At 31.4% G+C, this 25158-nt stretch overlaps 1 protein-coding gene across 3 annotated transcripts in view; it reads left to right on the forward strand.

Annotated features, from left to right (window-relative positions):
• LOC118204935 (DNA-dependent protein kinase catalytic subunit-like) overlaps positions 1-25158 on the forward strand; it is a 601004-nt gene that overhangs the window by 545476 nt on the left and 30370 nt on the right. For all 3 annotated transcript variants that reach the window (XM_085815459.1, XM_085815458.1, XM_085815461.1), the window contains 3 exons: positions 4958-5053; positions 19772-19933; positions 22896-23097. In XM_085815459.1, the coding sequence (XP_085671585.1) occupies positions 4958-5053; positions 19772-19933; positions 22896-23097 (460 nt within the window). The remainder of the gene's footprint in view (positions 1-4957; positions 5054-19771; positions 19934-22895; positions 23098-25158) is intronic.

Consider the following 25158-nt stretch of genomic DNA (forward strand, 5'->3'; position numbering starts at 1 on the left):
CAATTTTTAGTTAATATTATTAATATTTTGACTTGTTCATTTTATTCAGAGATGAACTATAAAATTTGCAATAACATACTTGAACAGCTTTTGAAATGTAAATAGCAGTCAGTGATGCATGCTAAATATTAGTAAGTGGGCTTTTGTACAAATGGGAGAAATTCTTATTTAATTGAATCATCCTGGCTCTTTTTTGAGTTTATAGAATTTGATGTATTTTAGCAATATAGTCAGTGTAATTAATATGTGTGTTGCATAAATAACATTACTCTCAACAGCATAATAAATGATTATTAAATAGCTCTTTGCCGCCTTGGAAAATCAGTGTTAATATTCAGAATAAAAGTAATTAAAAATGTGTTTAATAAGTTTGTTGCTGTGCTTTTTTAGCTTTTATTATTGATCTGTTATTTAATATAAAGCAAAATTTAATCTTAGATTCATGTTTAGTTTTTAACTAGTAAGTACATTTTATGTTGAATTGGAATTAGTTTTAAATACTTAAAATTTTGGTTACAAATGTGGATATGTGCAAAAAGAATTGTACTAGAATATTTGAAATTGCAGTAAAATCTGATATATTGATTTTTGTAGTTTTTCAGTTACATAATTATGCAGATGTTTCATTTAATATGCCAAAGCTTCAATTTTTTTATCGTTTTCATGATTTTGTTTCATTGTAAGTACCGAAGCAGTAGTGATGCCACATTAAGAATTAGATTTGTCAATGATGCAAAGTATACATGAATATATGTAAGGTATAACAAAATACGATGGCTGCTTTAAAAAATAATTGATGACCTCAAAATTAATGTTTTAAATTTGGTGCTCTCCCCTGTAAATTCATCTGTTCTCCCAAATTTGAGATCATTCCAAAATTACATAACACTGCTTGAAAATTATTATTATTTATTTGTTATGATTATGATTTTATTTGTTATGATTATTATTTTGTTTGTATATATGTTTATTTTAAATTTTACTCTGCTTTAATTAATTATTCATTTATGTAAAAAGGTTTTTTTTTTTTTTTTTTTTTTTTTCCCCCCCTAAATTACGCTAGCATTGTAACTTTACTGGCTGTCCCTTCACTTCCTGTTTTAGCCGTCATGACTTCCCCCCTTTTTTATTTTAAGTTTACAAAGCTTTCTCTAAGTTTAGCCTTTCCTCTCAGCCACTTTTAGTCGATAGGCTTTGCTTCATTTCGCCTGTACCCCTTCTTTTTAGCTATAATAGCTCTCCCCTTCTTAGACTAGTTTTTGGCTTTTTGTTTCTTTCCTTTTATCTGAAAGGCACCCCTGCTCTATTAGCCGCTTGGCTGTTTTTTTTTTTTTTTTTTTTTTTTTTTTAAAGCTCTTTTGCTTAGTTGACGTGCAGTTTTAGCCTATTGGCTTTTGCCCACTTTGGTAGTTAGCACCTGTCTCCTTCTGCCTAATCCGGAGTGAGATAACAGAGTGGTTAGAAATGTGGATTCCAATCGTTACACTTTAACAATCGTTTTTGTTACAAAACACCGCAGTTGCTTTCAGTAGCAGGAGTGGTTATGAGTTTGTTGTTGTTGTTATGCTTCCCTGCCTGAAATGATGTTTTAGCTTTTTATCTGTGTACATAAAAATTATTTGTATTCAGCTATAATCAAAAAGTAATTTGTCTGCCAAAGAAATAATGTTGATGTGCTTAAAAATAAAGATGATGATTCTCCAAAAATTAGTTTTATCAACGTCTTATTCCTGCCTTATCTACCCAGCCATGTCAACAGCCAGAAGTTAAAAGTACCAGATTCATGATTGCACACTTAGTATATTACATATATATATTGTCATTTAGCAATTAGATAAATTTCAGTTTTTGTTCTGTCAATGCTGTCTATTTATTTTGAAGGGTTTTCCCCTCATGTGCCTCCCTTTTCTCTTAAGAGGGAAAAATGAAATTAGGTACTTCTGTGTCCTGATTCAGTGCGATCAGCATATTTTATTTGCTTTCTGTTAGAAGAAATAACACTGTGATACAATCTTTTAGAAGAACTGTAATTCAAAGAACCTTCTCCATAAACATATAATCTATATTGTGTGCACACATTACAATTTTTCTTACAAAAAACAATAAATCTTTTAATAGTTAATTTATTCCCTTTTCTTTTTCTAAATCTCTTTCAAGATGGCATTTACTGTCCATTACCAGAGAGAGAGATAAAGGTGTAGGATTTAGTTTATTGTTATATTATTGTTGTGTCCTGAACCCATTTTAGAATGCAATTTTACAACTGCAATTTTGACATTTTGTAAAAAGAGGCTTATGTCTTATTATTGACTTTTAAACAACAGCATTTCATTAAATATTATTTTAGTAATACAAAGTTTGAGATCCGAACTTATCAGGACTTCACCATTTCTGGATTTGGAGTTTTCAGGAGATTAGATCATCACTTTAAGTCTAGTAAGATGACATATAGATATTATAACAGTGGTGGCCAAAGTGCGGCTCGTGAGCCTGATGCGGCTCTCGCAGCCAATTTGTGTGGCTCATGCATATAAAATATATGTATGAAATATGGCAAAATAAAACTATTCAGTGTCCAAAAAGAAGTAATTAATTAATTTAGACTCTTTTTACTAATTTATCAGGGATTTCTTTCTATTTTAAACCTCCTCCACTACTTGCATAATGATGTAAATATGAACTTGTGGCTTTTAGAAAATCTAGTTGTGGCTCTCGAACATTCCTGAATTCAAATGTGTGGCTCTTACTGACAGGAAGTTTGGCCAACCCTGTATTGTAGAATTAAAAATATGGAATTGTAGTTTATCTTAAAAGAATCAAAATTTACAAAAATAACTTAGTAACTTAACTACATTTCTTTTGATGTAAGTTATTTAAGTTGCTTCTTTTTTTTTTTTTTTTTTTTGTGCTAATAATTTCTGTTTAATTTTATAGACAGACATAATTTCTTGTTCAGTTACAAAGCTCCACTGTTGTGAGTTTCCACTAAATTGTCAATTAAAATTTTTTTGTTTGTAACAACCTATCTGCCATTCCTTTTTTGTCAACCTTTCTGCATTTCTTCATTTATTACCACTTTTAAGAAATTCCATTAATTGGAAAATTTCACTTTTTTTTTTTTTTGGTGTGTGTGTGTTTGTTATCTGAAAACTTTCAAATTTGTGACTACCATCGTAAAGTTTAGCTTGTGTTTGTTATACGCTACTGGCGATGTATCATGCGACTGGCAGCTGAAAGCATGCTGTTCCACTAAATTTTGTCTACCTTCTATTGCACACTCCTGAAATTAAGCCTGAATCATATAAATTTAATTATTAAAGTTATCGTCCTGTTTGGTATTCAGTAACTAATATTTAAAAAAATGCTTACACATCAGGTGCATCAGTCATTTCTCAAGCTGCCTGTACTGAGAGTCATTCAGTTATGAAATCAAAACATAAAAAGTAATGATTTCCCCGATTGTCTGCAGGATATATAGGATTCCATAGCTGTAAAACCAATGATGTTTTGATTTGAGATTTATGTTAAGCAAAAAGGTGGCTAAATTGTTGATCATACAGATTTATGCTAATGAATGGTTGTTTCTTCATTATGGAGGAATTTTATTTAGTTCTGAAATGAAATTAAGAATTGGGACTCTGCACATGTTTTATTATGAAAAAGTATCAAGTGCATATGCGTAAAGCACACTTAAAAAAAGTGTGTTGCTGCCTGACGAAAGATGTGGATTTTAGATCATTCCAGATAACCATTAAACATCTGGAATCAAGACTTTGTACTGTATAAAGCAGTATTTTTGATTAAATTTCTCAATAAACATAAGTATAAGAAACTATTTTAAGATATGAAGGTGTTACTGAAATATATCAAAATAATTTATCATTTTAACTTTTCATTTTGCAATTGATTTGTGATATTTATAGTATCTATTAACTTAAAATTAGGCAAAATAACAATCTATGCAAATAGATAACACAATATTGTTATTTTGCTTATAACTCTTTTAATTTCAAGCATGAATTTGTACATGCTCCTCTTTTTTAGGAGCAAAGAAGGGAAGAGCCACAGCCATATTTATACCAAAAACAAAGGAGAAAAGTGAATGTGAAGGTAGTGCCATCTGCCATTGATGTAGAAAAGAAAGATAAAAAATTAAGATAATAGAATCTTAAAAGTAAAAGGAAGGGATGGATTAGATTTAGTGTCATTAACTAAACAAGAGAAATCTTTGTGAATGTGAAAAGCTTCAAGAAAATCCAATTCACCTACTGAAGGAAGCTTTTTAGATAGTTTTTGCAGACTCAAAGTCAAAATTGTAATTAGATTTCCAACTTTGATTAGCTATTGAAGATATTTTTGTTTTTCTTTTTCGGCATAAGATACATGTTTCCTGACGAAAAATTTTAATGCTTTTTTAGTTTGGCTGATGTATCTCAAACTGCACTGATATGCAATAAATTCCCGAAGAATTTAAATCAGAAATGGAATCTCTGAGAATCGAATATTATAAAATAAGATATAAAGATGAACTGGATTTCCTTGAAGCTTTTCAGTCACAAAAATTTATCTTGTTTAATTGATGACATAATCCTTTTTAACACTTTTAAGATTCTATTATATTAATTTTTCATGTTTCTTTACTAATTCTATGGACACATTGGGCTACCTTTGTGTTTTCTTTGCTCTTTTGTTTTTTGTATAAATAACTCCATGGTTTCTCGCTTCTTTGCAGTATTTTTTTGTTCCTAACAAAAAGGAATTTGTACTTGCCCTCAAAATCGATAGAGTTTTAATTGAAATCTATGCCAAGCGCAAGGTTGTTGTGTTGCCTAATTTTATGTTTTACATTGGCTTGTATATCTTTTCTCTTGGTCTGTTAACTTCTTTTTTTATCATTAAACAGTTTTAGTATTGCCTCAAAGTCTGTTAAATTTTAATCAAATTATTTTACTTTTAGGCTTGGTTTGATTGAATGGATAGACAATACCGTAGTTTTGAATGAATTTCTAAATGATGGGATGTCTTTGGAAGAAAGAAAAAGCTTTTTTAAAAGGTAAGTATCTCATGGAGCTGTTGAAATAATATTTATGTCTTGAGTAATTAAGTATCAAGTGAATTAAAGATTTAATTCACAAGAGCAAAAAAATTAATGCTGACTGAAAAACCATTTACATATAAGGCAAGCAAAAAGACTTTTCATGATTAAGAAAAAATTTACGTGACATAATAATAGTACCATAACCATTTGCATGTAAAACATTTTGAAGAAAGTTGAAAGCAGAGGCTTGGTTGTTAAGAGTATTGTAGGCAGTGATATATCATGTCACGATGCTAACTGCAGTGCTGTTGGGTTCAGACAGTAATAGTGCTATCCAGCACTTATATGACTGGAATAAGACTGACATCAAAACAACTATTTCAATATTTATAATACTCTTAAACAACTTTCAACTTAACAAAATCCACTTTTAATGCATCTCTTCTCACATTTGTCTTTGTGCCAATAAAATTGCAGACCTTTTGGCCAAGGAGGGAGCCTCTGATGTGTCGATTTCAAATCATTCTTTAACCTTCTCCGAGATCTAACCCAAGATAGAAATCTCAAATCAGCAGCTATGGAAAATCTTTCCAATTTACTCATAGTATGATAGGCAGACTCCACGTGGTGTCCTTGCCATCAAGGCTGATAGAGTCATTTAGTCCATCATTAGCAGACTCGCAAGTAGACACATCAGGTGTCTCTCATTTGATCAGAGGCAAAAGACCTTTCTCACATACACCAACTACAACTCTGTGCAGGCCTCTGCCAATCAAATATTGAACTATGCAGGTCTTGGTAGGATTGTCCTTTTTATAAGTCCTCTTCTTGCTTATGATTTTTTTTTTTAATTCTTGGGCTTGTGCATTTCATCTAGCATGTAGATCATGTGGAATAAGTAATGGGTTGGGTGATAAGTGACAAGTGATGGGTTGGTGTTCAAATCAAGGATAAGGCATGGGTGTGTGTGTGTAGTTGTATAATGTGTGCAGCAAGAGGGCACTCAAAATATACAGTGAACTCAAAGTCCTCTTGAGAGGTTGGTAAAGAAGCAGGAGGTCCTTGAACTGTTACTCCTCAAAACTGAGGCGGAAGCTTAGCATGCAAAGTACAAAGTCCAAAATCCAGATGTCCAATATCCAGCATGATCTAAAATTTGGACCTCAAAACCATCAACAATGTTTTTCTAGTAGGCTTTACACATGTGCATTTGATTCCCCCCTTCACGCATAATAAAACATGTGGAGAGTCCCGATTCTTAATTTCATTTCGATACTAAATAAAAGAACTTGTTATTGAAGAAACATTCATTTTAGCATAAATTTGTACAATCAGTAATTTGGCTCCATTGATGCATATTTGCTTGGCACACATCTCAAACCGAAACATTCGGCACTGAGACATCATTGATCTGATGCCAACCCGGTGAATCATTATTTATTATACTTTCCTTTCATCACCGCCTGTTTATCAAAACATGACAACTTGAGTAATGACTCATGTGTCGATTAACATAAATAAACAATGTTTTTATGTTACTAACATAAATAAACAATTTTTTTATGTTACTAACATAAATAAACAATTTTTTTATGTTAGTAATTGAATAATAAATGAGTATGGTAACTTTTTATGTTGACATTACGCTTGGCGATGATTACAGATTTGAGTTAAATGTGCTAAAAGATGTTGATGAGGAAAAATTTACCAAACATTTCTTTCCCTATGCTAAAAGTAGATTTTGTTGATGATATTCATAGACCCAAAGATTACATTTAGGGCTATTTGAATTAAGAATAACTGATTTGTTATTCCCATAAACCGAGAACCAGCGCCAGGGCTTTTATGACTGTACTGAGTCGCAGAACTTAGGACCCACAGAGACTGCATCAAGTGGTAAGATATCGAGTGCCGGCCCTCAATAAGGCTTAAGTATATGTGGGAATATATTCCTTCAGAACTCTGATAAGCCTTAAGCATGTGCAAGAAATAGACATAAGTACCATAATTTTGCACGTATAGTCCACACCATCGTATAGTCTGCAGACACAATTTTATATAAAAAAAATTTCAAAAATCGTCAGATAGTCCACGGACTATACGTACAAAATTGCGTTTTTTTAATACGACAATATTAATATATTTTAGAAACAAAGAACTAAGTATAAATAGAAAAAAGTACTTATTTACTAAAATACCTTCAGAAATAAAAAGCTAAATACAAATAAAAAGCAGTGCTTACTAATTAATCATATATTAATTAATCACACATTCTACTACATTCACGAAAACCTTCAAAGTCCGATTCATCGGTATCAGAATTAAACAGTTCTAATATATTTTCGGGAAGAGTGTCCGAAAGTTAATTTTCAGCATCACTATCTTCACTGTCAATGATTTCCTCCCTTTCATTAACAATCCTGGCTTTTATAAATCCCGATTAAATGGTTGACACTTTAACCATTTTCGAGGATTTATCGACCCATTCGGCAACTTCAGTGTATGAAGCGCATCTCATATTTCCTCCTTTTGTGAAAGTATGTAAACCTTCTGACATCCAGATCTCCCAGCAAGCACGTACGTGGGACTTGGAACTTTTGTTCACGCTAATATCCAGAGGTTGCAGGATTTTTGTTAAACCTCCTGGAATAACGTTAAGTTCAGCAGTGTTTTTTTTTAGCTTCCGCCTTTACACTGTCTTTTATGTGTGCCCTCATGGAATCCATAATTAGTACTCGTTTGGAATTGAAAAAAGCACCCTTTCTCTTCTTCCAAAATTCTTGAAACCAATCGAGCATAATGTCCTCGTTGCACCGTATTACTACGCTTTGAGGAAAATTTTTCTTGGGAATTGTTTTTCTCTTAAAGATTAAGAGCGGCTTCAACTTTGTGCCGTCAGCACAGCAGGCGAGCATCACTGTGAATTGGGTCTTTTCTTGACCAGTTGTTGTTATTGATATTGTTTTCACTCCACAAGTATCGACGGTGCGATTCGGTGGGCAATCAAATGTTAATGGAACTTTGTCCACATTTATAATATTTTTTAGGGAATACTTCCCTTCTGCAATAACTTTCCTTGTAAACTGAAGGAAAGAAGCTTTTTTTTCATCAACGTCATCCGGAACAGCCTGACACATTGTCGTTCTGCTGCGAACTCTCAAGTTTTTATGACGCATGAAGTGGTAAACCCAATTTATTCCTCCCTTGAAATCCATATTCTGCATCTATTCTGCCATGGACTTCGCTCGGAGACTGATTTTAACTGTTGAAATGGAGCGTCTGGCATTTCTTTGGTCGAGAACCCATCTCAGTAAATTTTCCTCTAAAGCTGTCCATTTTACTTTTCCGTGCCGATTGGATCGCTTTCTTCCCATGCTTTTTAACACATCCTTTTGTTTGAGCCAATTTCTCACCGCTTTCTCGTCCAGTTCAAAATAACGGCCCACTTCTCTATTTCCCTTTTTTCCAGCTTTCTCAACTACCTTGAGTTTAAATTCGGCAGTAAAACTCTCGTGATATTTCATCAACGCTATCAGAGATGAAAGACAAAATACTGTGCAACGTGCTATCCTTGTGATAAGTGGTAATGAAATGTGACCTTCGACCCCACTCACTCGGTGTTGCCAAACCACGCTATAAGTAAACGAATCACACTTTTTTTTTCGTACTCCAGGTACTTGCTACTAAGGCTCCTAAAAACCATCATCTATTTTTCTCCCTCTCGACAGTTGCGCTAAAGCAGTGGGAAGGATACTGGGATACAAGACTCTGGTTGCGCAAGTGAGTCCTCATATCCCGGCATCACTTGATGTGTGCCAGATTGGATTTTAGGAGCTCTACTTGCTACTACTCATTCGTTCTGCACCATGCTCTATGGTTTACTATCGATACGATACATACGAATGTTTTCTTGGAATCTCGCACTTTTTTTTATATTTGATCATCGGCAGTTCACGACAGCATGTTTTTTAAATTTCTCTAATGTTTCTAATGTTTTGATTTTCTCTAATGTTTTTTGGCGGTAGCAATGGCGTAGGAATTTGGGGTTTGTTCTAGAAACTTTGTTTGGAATAATTTTTTTAACTTTGTGTTGTTGTTGCTGCAAATGTTCCTTCACTTCAGAAATAACTTTAGTATTTGAACGCTGAAGAGACAGTTGCTCTCTCAGTTCTGAAATTGTACCTTCGTGCCTCACTAGAGTAAGTTCTTGGTCTGCCACTATTTGACAAAGTGCTGTTAAATGGCCAGAAATATCTTTATGTTCTTCGGTATTAAGTTTTCTATTTCTGCCGATGTTTAGAAGATCTTTAATTTTATCAGTAATTCATAGAATATCATTCAATCTGGAGGAGTCAGCATTTCCAGGATTGCTAGTTAAAGAATGGGAGATGTTTAATGATGATGGTGAGGAAGACCTATCTTTAGAAGCCATCTATAAGAGTTTACAATTTCATAGCGCACAAAAACAAAAATTACAATAAATCAGAAACTATTCATAAGGAAAGCAGAAAATTACTAGTACATGAAATTAACAAAAATAAATAAATAAGTAAATAATAATGAATAATTGCTTATTAGAGTAAATGTTATTACTCACATAAAGTCTGACAAAGATAATTCTAAATTCAGGTGTTGTGCAGTTCCAATGTTTCTTATGAAAAAGAATATATATATAAAGAAAGAAACACAAAATAAATAAAAATAAAGAATTATCTGTTGGCAATACTATGTTATGTCAAGCCTTAACCAAAGGTTAATTAATTAAATAACTGTGAGTTGTCAGACGTACATTATATTAAGTCATTAAGAGGAGTTCTAAACCTTATTCAGACAGGTATTTCTGCAAGTGAGTGTTAAATAATCAGTATTATAGTTAGAAAACAGATACAACAGTATGTAAAAACTTTTTCAGAGTTATGCAAAACACAATGTGATAGGTTAGGGGAGTATAAATAAGTATGAAAAGACACACTAGTTACATTAACACATATACATACGATTCTAAATACCAGATAATAATAATAACAATAATTGTAGTGAAAATAAAATAATATTAAAAAAGAATTTTAAAAAAAGTATATTCTTTCCTAAAGTACAAGACTGCAGGAGTTGATAAATATACCGTGAAAACTGGTAAACTGTGCAGAGTTCTGCTTGCAAGTGAATAAAAATAGTGATTCAAGAATTAATTAATTGAAAGATAAGCGCATGGTATCAAACTGATAATGTGATGATCTGGGAAGATTCAGTATTTGAGCCCATTTCATTCAGTGCTTTTATCCTTTTAGAACTTTGGTTAAAGATTTAAAACACAATTGTTGAAATTGGGCCAAAATGCTCCGCCGATGAAACTGAGAAAGCCGTGTGCAATGAAAGAGTGCTGTTTTTATTAGAGCTGTAACAACAGAGCATGGTCGTGGGCATACAGATACAGTTCAAGGTCGCCTCCCAACTGGTTTCGGGGGCAAGTATGTAGGGACAAAAATCTCTCTGTAGATGACGGGGGAAATGAAACACACTTGCACGTTAAATGATGTAAAGTAATTAAAATAAACGCCTCAGAAGAAGGAACGGGGAAGAAATTTTCAACGAAGATAAAGTGTTTAAGAGCCTACCTCTTGAGTATGATTTCAGCGTTGGTAGTCTAGTAAATAAGTTAAGGAAAAACTTGCATTAATTGAGCTGAGTTTGGCACAATTTTAATGAGCTGTACTTCCTTAATTGCTTGAACTAATAACATCAAATAGCATCCATAGGTATCCAGGGAATGAATCAAAAAGTTCAATTAATTTTATAGACGACAACACTATTACACAGGAAGAGTTTTATAAATAACTTGTGATCTTTGGCACTTCGCTTAACCACTTTCACAAACAAAGGTATATTGGCCACGTTTCACAAGAACAATAAAAACTAAGTACAGTCAAAAGTCGTTAATTCGGACACCCATAATCCGGAATGATCTATAATCTGGACCTCAAAGCTACGAACTTTCTGCGCATGCGTCACGTTTATGCATGCGCATAGGCATTTATGCATGCGGGTAAGACCTTTACGGCTGTGCATATTTGTGTGTGCATGCGCATAATACGTTTATGCATGTGCGTTTAATGTATAACGGATGGTATAAGCTAAAATTATCTAATTATCTATTTCATTTAATGTTGCAGATTGCGTTGTTTCTTAATCTTCGAATTGGATCCGGCTTATTATTTTTTGCAGACTGTTAGAGCAATTTTATAAAAGTAAGCTTGAAATTTTGATTATTTGAAATAGAATTTCCAATGCTGGAGCTCCCAAAGGATCTACAAAGCAAAAGTATGTTTCGATGTCCATCAAACAAAAAGTGGAATTGCTGCAAAAAATGGATAAAGGCATATCCTTTGTTTCTCTAACCATTCTGAAATCTGTTTATCAATTTCTCGCTGCTCTTCGGCGGGGGAGGGGAGAAACGCCGCGGCACGCAATGACTTGGAAGTTGATCTGTCAGCACTATCCTTATCTTCAGGGCAGATGTTTTTATTTTATTTGGCTTATAATTCCTTACTAAATGTAGTATTTCATCTCGATGTACTCTGTCTTTGATTTGATTTAAATCAAATTCCTCGTCATTATAATTTGCTTCCGATAGTGAAGAAAGTGACACAGAGGTTATTGAAAACGAAAAAATTTCGATTGACAAATTAGTCGGTATTCGCGACACAGCAATTATAGGACTTGAACAGCGGAACTTTGTAACTGAACAAGAAGTTATGTCTGTTTATAGAATTAAAGAGAAAGTATTATCACGTAAAACGAAGCAACTTAAACAACTTACATTGAAAGATATGTTTAATAAAGTAAACAAATAAATACTAAGCTTTTTTTTTTTTTTTTTTTGTAAATTTTGATTACAAAAAGCTTTTTTAAATTTATTTAAAGCTTTGCAGCACTATGTTGCTGAAACTTGTACTACACAATTGAAATCGACTTGTGCTTTTTAAACGACACTTACAACAAAACAAGTGGGAGCACGTGAAACTGCAGCCTACACAGCTGCGAGCAGGTATACGAGGGTATAAAACTTGGGGGCTATGAAATTTTTAGAATTTAGTGAAGCATTTGGCAATAGAATATAGGGCCTGCAGTGATTGCACTGAGCAGCAATCCAATGACAGCCCTGGATTTGGGACGTGTATAAGGCTTAAGCATGTGCAGGTAAAGACATAAGTATAATAAATAATTGAGCTCATACAATTCAGGCTTAAATTCATCAGTGCATGATAGAAGCAAGACAAACTTCAGTAGAACAACATGTCTTTAATAGCCAGTTTCATGAATCGCTAATAGTGTATAGGAGATGCTAGTTGAGTATTGAACTAGGCTAAAATAAACCACTACTGATTCCAGGAAATGTAAGTTTAGTTAATAAAGAAAATTGCGCTGTTCCTTAACCTTCTGATTTCATCCAGCTTGTAATTTTTTACAGGCGATTACTATTACAGCAGTCTTATGAAAATTAAAGTTTGAATTTTTAATTATGTTGAAAGAGTTGCTTGTTCTAGAGTTAGAGCATTATCTACAAAATGAAAGCATGTTTCAATGTCTATTAAGCAAAAAGTGGAATTGCTGCACAAAATGGATAAAGGTATATCTATCTCAAAATTATGCGAGGAGTATGGCATTTGAAAGTCAACAGTATATGACATAAAATAAGAGAAAAAAGAACCTTTTTGAATTTTTTGTGGATATCAGATCTTACTCATAGTGAATAATAGTCATTTATTATAAATGATTTTAAGTCATTTATTATGCTAAAAGTAATGACTGAATGATAGAAACAGCATCGCAGCAAGGACATGTCTAATGTTAATGGCTTAAGCCAAAATATTTCATGAGAAAGTGGACTTAAAAACCAAGTGCATATATTTGACAGGTTAGTTAATCAAATTAAAAAGTTGCTGTGGTAAAAGGCAGTTACAAATTTTAAGTAAAAAACCTTCAGCTGCAACTAAAGCAGCTGAACTATTTGCAAGTGTATTTGCTGAGCTCATTAATAATAAAAAGTTATCTCCAAATTTACAGTGCCATTGAAACTGGTCTTTGGCAATATATACCCTGGAATACCTTGGGCAACCTCTGCAGAAAAGGCTTCAACTGGTATCAAAGATTCCAAAACGAAACTAAAATTTCCCTGATGTGCTAATACTGCAGGAGTGCACAAGTGTAAACTTTTTATAAGCCAAATATATATATATATATATATATATATATACACACAACCTCAAGCATTTAAAGAAGTAAAAATTTTCCATATCATCCATCATTCAAATAAAAGAACATGGATGACACAAACATTAATATATGATTGGTCTGAAAATCATTTCATATCCGAGGTACAGTAAGATTTGAAATTATTTACTGATGATGTAAAAATTGTCCTGGTTGACAACTGTTCAGCTCATACTGCACTTAAAGTTTTAATGAGAGATGATGTCTCCATCATATTTGTTTCTCCAGACTGTACATCACTCAGCCTACGGATACTGTACTACTGTGCATGCTGAAATGCAATTATAAAATAGCCTTTTTAAAATTTGTGGCAAATTTTCTGAATAGTGGCAATACCATTCAAAAATTTTGGGGAATAATTTAGCATAAAATCTGCTGTGTGGAGCATTGCAAGTTTTTAAGAGGATGTGACTGCAGATATTTTAAAACATGCTTGGCATAATTTTATGGCTGGCTACCATATCTCATGCTTAGGGGAATGATGGCGATAATAATGAATTTAAGATGTTTGTATATTGCAAACAAAAGAAGAGATTTTCCAAGTAATGGAATTTGTGAAAAAGGGGAATTAAATAATGGTGATGTAACAAAAGTTTTTCATTGCAGTGACGATGTCCCAATCATCAGTCAACAGTGGGCGACAAAATCTGAAGTATCCCAGAAAATATTACTACTAATCCAGAAAATAAAATATTACTACTAGTAATGAAAGCTGACTGAGGGTTTCTTGAGAACAAAAAAAATTTCGATTGACAATTTAGTGGGCATTCTCAACACAGTAATCACAGGACTTGAAAAATGGCACTTCATAAGTGAATAAGAAGTTTTGTCACTGTCTGGAATTAAAGGGAAAGTATTAGCACACACACACAAAATAAATAAATAAATAAATAAATAAATAAATAAATAAATAAATAAAAATAAATAAATAAGTAAGTAAATAAAGCAGCCTAATTTCTTCTTGATCAGCATCGCATATCACAGGTTCAGCTTCTTTTTTGTGCTTGTAGGGTCAGTATCATGTCATGTGATGATGAGAAAAATTGCATCCTTTAAAGTGAAGTCATCGCTATTTGCACAACTCATTATATTCCACAATTATCTTTTTGTGTTTCTGAATTTTGCTAAGAGACTACTGATCTTATTTTCTACATATTTTTTATAGCAAGATGTTCGCATTGAAGGAGAAACATAATAATTTTGCATTTTCTGTAGTTTTCTTTGGCTTAGTTATTGTTGCATGTCAAAGTAGCTTTCATAATGGATTTAAAGTGGGGGTATAAGAGCAATGAATAACATAGTTTATATTTTTTTTTACAATGTAAGCATTAATATAACTCACAATAAATTATTTCTATATGTTTTTTATGATCGGATCCCCAAGAAAGATTCTGAAGCTGTTTTCACAGTAACATTGAAAAACTACACTCGTGTGCAAAATTAAGAGAATCTGCTCATTATGTCTAATTTCTGGAAAACTAATGGTAAAATTTTAATGAAATTTTGTATGACATACCAAATTTCATTATCTTATTAAAATCTACATATGCATTTTATAACAGAGAAAGAGAGTACAATTCAAAAGTTATTTTATATACACATGACCATCAACACAAAGCTCACAGCGCAGGGGATGTCCAAAATCCACATTGTACCTTCTCACAGCCAGACAGTTCATGCAGTCTGACAGCATACTAGACAGGAAGAAGCTGAGGAGCCTCTCTTGACACAATCAATCCCACTACTGTAGTACTGGGAAAAACGTATTATAATTTTTTTGCATTAATATGCCACAAATGGCTGATCTAGAAACATCGGTTACTAAATATAAAGGTTTATCATTTTCTATGTTTTTTATTGTGGATTTTTCTAAAATTAATTCTTGTATTTTATCTAATGCATTTTGGCAATTCTCGTTCCACACGAATGGTATATTCTTTCTTGTTAAATTTACTATTGGCTTGACAATTTCTGCATAATTAAAAATTAAGTGTCGAAAATAATTTACCATGCCTATGAATGTTTGAACCTCTTTCACATTTCTTGGCCTAGGAAATTTGGCTACTTTCTGAATATACTCCTCTGAAGGAGCAAAACCATTCTTATTAACCGAAAAACCTAAATACGTAATCTCTTGTTTACATAACTGCAATTTGGCTGGGTCTAGCGTTAAATTAAATTTTTTTAACTTGTCAAACACCTTTTGTAAAATAATTACTAGTTCATTTATACTGTTAGCTGCAACAATTATGTCATCTAGAAAATATTGTAAATTTGGACCCTGCAATTCACCTAAACATTTTGATATTAGAGTATGGAAATAAGCAGATGAATTTTTTGCACCAAAAGGTAACCGAGTTGGTTGAAAATTGCCAAGTTCCGTGCAAAAGGCTAATTTTTCTTTATCTTTCTGATCTAACTTTATTTGAAAAAATGCTGACTTAAGATCTAGCACACAATAATAACTTTTACCTGCTATATTATGCAAAATATCTGAAATCTTAGGTAGACATATTTGATATGATTCAGTTATGCAATTTAGCAATCTATAATCTACTGCCATTCTAAATTTTAATTTGCTAGGATCAGTATTAGGTGGTGCTTTCTTTTTGACAAAAATTACTGGAAAACTGTAACTTGATGTCGATGGCTCTATAATACCTGCTTCTAACAATTTGGCTATTCTTGGGCATATTTTTTAGCAATGCGAGGAATAGTGTATGGTCTAGTTTGAATTGGAAAGTTATGTAATAAATTTAATTGTGGCACGACAGCATTAGTCTCACCCAGAGTGGTGTAAGATTTTGAAAACACAGCTGAATTCCTCATGAGCATTTCAATCATCTTATTTTTTTATTCTGCTTCTAAATGACTTAAATCAAAATCATCTGGGCTTAATTCCTCCTTTCTTAATTTTTTAATTTCTTTTAAAGTTAAATGGTTAATCTGCAAATTTTGTTGCTCTCTAGGTTTTTCAAATTGTTTTTCTTCGACTTTATATACCTTACCAATCTTTTCACCCTTTCTTAGAATAATTGTGGAATTGGAATTGTTTTCAATTATGGTGAATATATATTGCCTGTCACTTATCTCATGAATTGAATGTCATACCTATCTTGCCCACTTTTCGCCTGTCTGGTGAGAACATTATTTGCTTTTCTTTCTGCATATTAATTGGAATGCTTAACTTTACTATCTCTGCTGTATTTGGCGCAATTCTGGTATTCAACACTACTCTTATAATACCCGACTCCTCTGGTCTACTATTCTTGTCTACCTTTTTTGCATTAATGTTAGTACAATTTTTTCTCTTGTCCAGAAGATCAAAATATGTGTTATCAGTTATTAACTGACTTTTATCTGCATCTATAAGTATCTTATTTTTTTGAATGAAATCATACCCTAAAATCATTTGATAATTTGTGTTCCAATTATGTTGTATGTAGTTTTCTTTGGCTTAGTTATTGTTGCATGTCAAAGTAGCTTTCATAATGGATTTAAAGTGGGGGTATAAGAGCAATGAATAACATAGTTTATATTTTTTTTTTACAATGTAAGCATTAATATAACTCACAATAAATTATTTCTATATGTTTTTTATGATCGGATCCCCAAGAAAGATTCTGAAGCTGTTTTCAAAGTAACATTGAAAAACTACACTCGTGTGCAAAATTAAGAGAATCTGCTCATTATGTCTAATTTCTGGAAAACTAATGGTAAAATTTTAATGAAATTTTGTATGACATACCAAATTTCATTATCTTATTAAAATCTACATATGCATTTATAACAGAGAAAGAGAGTACAATTCAAAAGTTATTTTATATACACATGACCATCAACACAAAGCTCACAGCGCAGGGGATGTCCAAAATCCACATTGTACCTTCTCACAGCCAGACAGTTCATGCAGTCTGACAGCATACTAGACAGGAAGAAGCTGAGGAGTCTCTCTTGACACAATCAATCCCACTACTGTAGTGAGGCAGTTTTTAACTCCTTGATAGTTCTCGGAGGGGGATGGCGAGATGAAATTGCCCTACCATTCCAGACATGCTCGATAGGATTAGGGTAAAGAGATCTGGCCAAAACTGCAAGGCTGGCCAGACCTTGCAGCAAATATCTTCACTTTCTATTTCATTCCCTTGATCAGCTGAGCGCTATGTGGATGAGCAGGGTCATTTATTAACAGGAACCTAGGTCCAATTGTGCCCCTGAACCCTGAAAACTCAAACATAGGGCTCTTAAGATCTTCTCTCCATATCTCATAACAGGCTGGGAGTCTTTGTCAAACACATGTGAGGATGTGCAGCCATCCAACATAATACCTGCTCAAGTCATTACACCTCCACCACTAATGATCCTTCTCCCTGATGAGGGAAGGATGGTATCTTGTTCCAGGCTCCCTCCAGATACAAGTATGTCAAGAATCAGTGTTTAGACTGAATCTCAACTCATTTATAAAAAGCACTGTGCTTGACTAAAGTCTGGTCCAAGGCACATGTCTGTATCATGCTAAATGCAATCTCTTGTGTGTTGCAGTTAGCAGGATGCAAACAGCAGGTCTTCTAGCATACAGCTGTTTCAACATGACGAATATTATGAGGATGGCGAATGTCGTAAAAACACAGCGAATGTTGTGAAGGAGAACACACACACAAATCACCAAAAACCCCTGGTGTGCCTTTATTCCCTCCACAATCACATATCCACAGATGCGCACATGTACAGTTGCATATTTGACTCTGAATATTTACAGAAATCTTCATCACATAATTAGTACATTTGGTTCAGTACTTTTTGCAAAAAGAGACATAATTTGCAAAGTTTTCTTAATTTTGCATACAAGTATATTTTCCAAAACACTTTTAATATATTTTTAACAATTCTTTTTATGCAAATATTTATCTTAAGTACCTTAAAGCAACAGATTTCATTCATGTAGTATTTGGGAGTATCTTTTAAATTTAACATTGAAGGGTACTGAAGGGAAAACTGGAGATCAGCGAATGGGATATCATATATATCCCCACCAGTTAGTCTAGCAAAAAAACTGTTTATTGGCAAACGTATTTTATATTTTTGAATTTAGGACAGGATATATACTAATTTGCAGCAATAAAAATCCTTTTTTTGTATCAGAAATTTCAAAAAAAAAAAAAAAAAAAAAAAAAAAAAAAGTCCAACCAAGAAAAGATTAAACAACTTACATTGGAAGAAATATTGAATAAATCAAATATTGAGCTCTTTTGTAAATTTTGATTCCCTTAAATGCGTAAATGTGCTTCATTATTTCATTTTTTTTTTATTTTTATAATTTCTACATTTAATGTTACTAGATTTAAACTGTATCAGCTTAAATCTAGTAAGAAAAATCCAAAATATAGAGTTGTCAGAATCTTGGACTTTGTGCTCTATATATTTTACCGAACAGAATTCATATTGAAACTTTTAAATGTATGTGTTTAATTTTATGAGCTGATATTTATGTTTTTCATTTGTAAATTATTCATAGTACTAATGACGCATAATATTTTAATAGCTGTGCAAAATATTAATGTATGGAAAATATATTGGTTCATAAATTTTTTACCCTGAATGTGCAGTGAATTCTCTAAATACCTGCCTGGTTTGCTTTAAAAATTTAGCTATTACATTCAAACAGCCAAGTCTTAAAAAAGATTTTATGTTAACATAAAAAGATTTATGTTAAAGTTATGGTCTAATTAATTTAAAATATTTGTTTATATCTGATAATTTTTAAGTAACTATCAAGATTCTGTTTAACTAGAATATAAACTTAATTTATAAAAAAACACTGTGTAAGCAAAAATTTATGATTGATTGATAATCAGTATCGAGAGGTCAGTCATGTTTCTGTCAAGATTGCTGGTTTCCAATTTCAAGAGTTTATAATATGAAAATAATTATTGGATTGCTATAACACATTGTGGTTGCATGGGTACTAATGATTTCTGAAATATCTATTTCTCTTAATTAAAGCCATGAAAATTAGGTATAAGAGTAAAAATAAGAAAATTATATTCATTTCATAAAAAATTGATACAGATACTCCTGTATTGTCACAATGTAAGAATTAGTCTGTGTAATCAGTACTATTAAAAAGCTAAAAACTAAAACTTATCAATACTTATCACAGGAAGTGCCACCTTTTGTGAGAAATTTTAAGTAGAAAATCTGAGATAACAATTAACGATAATTTTATGTGTGATAGTTAAAATTTTTTATTGCACTTAAATTTAGGAGAAGTTCAGTTCAGTAGTTTGCATGCATGTATAAAAAGCAGTGCTATTTTATTAGCTTTGTGTAGTAAAGCAATAAATATTTGAGATGAAATTTAATGAAGCTATATAATGTTATGTATGGAAAAATATGTTTTAATTATATTCATTAGTTAGTTGTACTTTTTTCATGCTATTTATTATTTTTTATACATTTTAGAAATGGTATCTGTGTTGCTCAAGAAAAATTAATGCAGTTCATTAAATTTGAGAAAAAAAGTATACCTGATGCATATGCCTTATTTTATATGAATAAGACTAGAGATGAGTGTGTTCAAAAACTTGAAGAGATCATTAATTTGGTGCCCAGAAATTTATTGACGTAAGTAAAGCTTTGCTATTGATTTTTACGGATATTTCAAAATATAGGCAGTTTTGATATTTTTCAAAGAATGCTGTATTCTTTAGTTAAGAAAATAAATTGTACTGCAGTGTTGCCAGTTGCATTCTTTAGACATTTAATGCTTTTGAATTTGAATTTTTGAACAATAAATCATTTTTAATGACAATCTAATATTGTAAAAGAAACATTATTTAGGCATTGTTTTTTAATGTAGCTTATTGTAAAATTCTGCTATATTTAAAATTTATGTTAGATGTTTGAAATATAAGCTCTTAAAAATGCTATGCTTAGAGGTATTTTCAGCTGATCAGAATACATCCAGCTACTTTATACCTGGACCCTTTTTTTTCTTCTGATTTACTTCCTTAACTGTCTGTATGAATTTTTAAGATACATGTATATATAATTAAAGAAGTTAGGGAAAGTATTGTTTGGCTTAGATAGATATGGCTTAACCAACTGGAGAGCTAAACAGAAAATGATACATCTATCATGAATACATCATCATAAAAGATGGATTGAGAGTCAATGGTGTAAGGCTATGTGAAATGACAAAACAATAATTTTTATAATGGACCAATAAAGTATGAGGTTGAAACTTTTCTCTGTCATTGGAAATATCAATTATCATTGCCATTTATTATCTGGGTTTGCATTTCAGCTAATTTAGGGATAGCTGAGATACAAGTCTAGATAACAAATTATAGTAGGATCTTTTATGATGTATTACAAGGAGAAATATATTTATACTGTGTTTACTCACGTTTGGAAATAGAAATTTCATTTTCCAAGTTCACGTGTGTTATGTGATGTGAACTAGTTTCTCTTAGAAAATCCTCAACAAAACAGAGGGGAGGGAGAACCCCTCATTTTAGGTAGATAGTTCTTCCTTACTTTGCTGTTTTCAATTAAGTAAATATCTCTGAATCTGACATCATCCCTCAACTTTTGGTCATAAATTGTCAAAAAGTAATTATATACTGGTTCAGAAATGTAGTAGTCTGTGCAATCAATAGACTCCCCAATCTGATAAAAAAATTATCAAGAAATTGAAACAGAAAGTATGTGCAAAAATCCAAATTAAAATTGTTTGAAAAGCTTGTTTGTAATATCACAGGAGACGTGCTTTCCAATATGATATCAACTGGCTGTTTGCATTCAAACATGTGTCATTCACTGATAACTAAAAATTACATTGCTGGGATTTTAAATCTCAAAAAGGTTTTGAGATCCTTATGAAATTGTCTTCAAAATAAAATGTTTATTTTGTTTTGAGTTTGACTTGTATAATATAGAAGTAATAAGTTAGATATTGCTATATTTCTCCAAGTAATGACATTAACTTGCTTTAAAATGGAAAAAAATTTTAGTTAACTTGTCATTCATTTTGAAACAAGTTTATATTATGATTGAAATGTTCATTGCACATTTGTGTTTTCAATTTTTAGTTAAACTGCAAATTATAATTTGTAATGATTCATTACAGATATTTTGCTCACAGATCTGGGAAAGCTGAGCTTTTTATGGCAATTATGATTGCTACACTAGAGAACATGAACCATCTGACATTTTCCAATTCCATAAAATTTGAGCATATTTGTTCTGTAAATGTCATTTGTGAACAAAACTGAATTGGTCTTTTATTTTTCATTTCCATAATTCAAATATGCTGATTTTTCCATGTAGTGGTTATAGGTTTCTAAAACTGTAAAGTTTTTAAAAAGGCCATATGAAAAGTATTTTCTTGATTACCATTCTGAAATGCCTCTGCTATTTCGTACCTGGATTCTTTTCCTTTCAATTTACTGTCTTAATGGTTTGGATTCATTTTAAATTCTGTATGTAAATACTCACTTAAAAGTAATGGGGGTAAATATTATTGAATAATATATATGGCTGGTTTTAGCTGTGAAACAGTAGATTTTAAATGTATTCCTAGCAGCTGTTTTAGATTACATGTTTAAATGATACAAAGATATATATAATATTAATATTTATGGTAAACCATAAATATTATTGTTGGTATTATTCTAGACATTTGGTCAGACTTGGACTGTGTTGGTTGCTGAAGTTCTTGTTGAAGGTTTCAGTGAGGTGAAATTCTTGGCTTATTTATATTTGGGCTAAAACACTTATTTCAAAGAAAAGCATATACTCATTTATAAATGTTTTATAAAAATGTTATGGAATTAAAGAAAAGCATATAATAAAAACGTTTAATAAAAATTATTTGCTGTAAAAGTAATTTTAATTTTTGGGCCTTTTTTTATATCTGTTAAATGTTTAATTACATCTTTTTTCTAATGTATTAGTTATAATAAAGTAGTTTTATTGAAGGTATTTTCATAGTTCACAGGAATATATATTTTTTTACAGTTATTTGATCAGATTTGCTTGTGATATAAACTAATTATGGAATAACTAAAAATGTGTTTATGTAAATAGCAAGAGTTAAATATTAGAACCTAGTAAAAATTAATTTTCCACAGAAAATTTACTTTTCTTTACTTTTTATTTTCAGGGGAGGGGGAAGGGAGGGTAAATTATGTAGATTTATTATTATCATACTTTATGAAATCGAAATGCTTTACCTCTTTTTGACATCTAAATTCTCAATCTAAAAAACATTTTGTTTGTCAATGTTTGAATTATATTTCTGCTGGTATTTAAATATACTAAAGAGTAAAACTATTTTTGTTAAAAATCATAATTATTCAATTTAATATGCTAAAATCCATTTATTAATCTGGTATCTTTTTATCTTATATGAATAATTGTTAATATAAAAAATTTTTTCCAGATTAAGCAATTTTTACTACAAATGCATTATGTTTGTGACAAATTAATTTGGATAATTCCATAAATTTGTAACTCTTTTGCATTATAATTCTTCATGAATATTGTTTGTATTACTTCTGTGCTGATATTTTTATATCCCTAGAAAATCATTCTTGAAGTTAAGTTCATCACCAGAAGCCTTTATTGCCTTAAGAACGAAATATGCTGCATCTCATGCTGTTATTTGCATATCCCAGTGGATTGTCGGCATAGGTGATCGTCATTTGAGCAACTTTCTCATTGATAAAAATTCTGGTTGTGAAGTTGGAATTGATTTTGGCCATGCATTTGGTTCTGCTACACAAGTAAGCTATATATATAGTATACCTTATTGTTTCTCCTTATTATATAATTTTTCATGCTTTATTTTAAGCAAAATATGTGAAGTTTCTATTAATAATATAGTTTTAACTTTTCATTCCTAAGATATTGTATGTTTTTAGAGATCTTATTGTAAACTTAATATTCTACATTAAATTATTATCCTTTACTGACAGAATTATTGAGTTGTTTGAAATCTAAATCGGATTATTCATATTTTGATTTAAAGTAAATAAAGGACACTAATAACTACAGCATTTTGCTGTCACATATGTATAAATGTACCTCGACAATAAAATTTGGGAAGCTATTTCTACTAAAGTTTATATTAAGTATAAAATAATTTTGATATAAATAAGAACAAAAAACTAAGAGCTTTTTTATGTTGCATATGATCAGCATTTATTAATTGAAAAATATCGAGCATTAATTTATCAAATCTTGTATTTTATATTCACTTTAGATATTGTAGTTTATTTATTTATTGCTGCATGTTTCAGTCTGAAATTTGCTAGGTATGAATGGAAGAAAAACTCATTACTTCTGAAGACCTTTTTAAAAAGATTCAGATTCATAACCTTGATTTAAATCAAATTAATGATATTTTAAGTATAATAATTTTAAATGACTTATTAAAAATTGCTAATTTCGAAAAGTCTTTTTGGATACAATTATCAGGTATGCATTAGAAAATTTATCAGCTGATGTTTCTTATCCTATAAAATGTAGAGCTTCTTAGCAAAGCCTATATAATATAGAAAGATACTGAAAGGCAGTGCTGTTTAATGCAATTAAACTGCCTTAATAAGAGTATGTAAATACAACAAATGGTGGCTTATAGAGACCTTACATTGGATAAAGATGGCAAAATAAAATACGAACTATGGGCAGTCAAATACAGTAAAGGCCTGACTGTTTGGCATTCAGTTAACTGGAATGTTCAAATACCCGGAATATTTTATAATTGTAGAAAAACTTTCTCCCAAAAAATTTAATAAATGAGAAATTCGTAACACCATTATAGAGCTCGTAATATTATTAATATGTATATATTGTTATCAAACAGTATCATTTATTGGATTGAAACATAAGTAATGGCTGTTTATGTTGTGTTTAAAATTAGCGGAAAAAATAAAATGTATTGGCATAATGTTTTGTTTTGTTTGAAAGAGAATCTTTTCCTCTGCAAGATGGCATATTTGATTTTTTCTTTCCGAGTTAATTTTTTTTATTTTTCAGATCATTAAAATGGAGTGTTAAATCGACAAAAATAATCATTTTCAAACCTTCTTCTTTTTGCAATTAATTGAGGTGGCAATGTTGCAAAAGTTGCTCGAGAGATTTGTGAAGTGTATGGAGAAGGGGCAGTGCTTTTTGTGTCCATGAGTTGAGCGATGACGGGTAAGCAAACTGCCTGAAATCGTGGATCGTTGGTTTTTGTTGTTTTCGTTCAAAAGGCATGAGACCCAAGCTCAGTTTTGGGACTTTCCTCATAGACTCAAGATGTCAAAGGATTATTAAGCCCGATGAACAAGCGACACCATGAGCCAAAAAGAGATCTTCATTCATGAAAGAGGATGTAGAACGAGCAGTGTCTCTGAGGCCAAAGTTTCCATTTTTGAATTTGCGAAATCAATTTCTTGCAATTCATTCAGGCATTGCACTTTCTCCATACACTTCACAGATCTCTTGGGCAGCTTCTGCAGCATTGGCGCATCGATTAAACACAAAAGGAAGAAAGTGTCGAAAATGTTTATTTTTGTTGACTTGACACTCCATTTTAATGATATGAAAAATAAGAAATGTTAGTTCAGACAAAAAAATCAAATATGCCATCTTGTAGAGGAAAAGATTCTCTTTCGACCAAAACAACATTATGCCAATACATTTATTTTTTCAGCATAATTTTAAGCACAACATAAACAGCCATTACTTACGTTTCAACCCAATAATGCCAGTAATGGATAAAAATGATGTCACGACACAAAATTAAGAAGTTAATTTTGGTTTAATGTAGATTCGATTATTTCTTGATAAGCCGATTT

This window comes from Stegodyphus dumicola, chromosome 4, assembly GCF_044657685.1.
Source record: "Stegodyphus dumicola isolate Sdum_Otavi_A_Nest chromosome 4, ASM4465768v1".
Classification (NCBI taxonomy): domain Eukaryota; kingdom Metazoa; phylum Arthropoda; class Arachnida; order Araneae; family Eresidae; genus Stegodyphus; species Stegodyphus dumicola.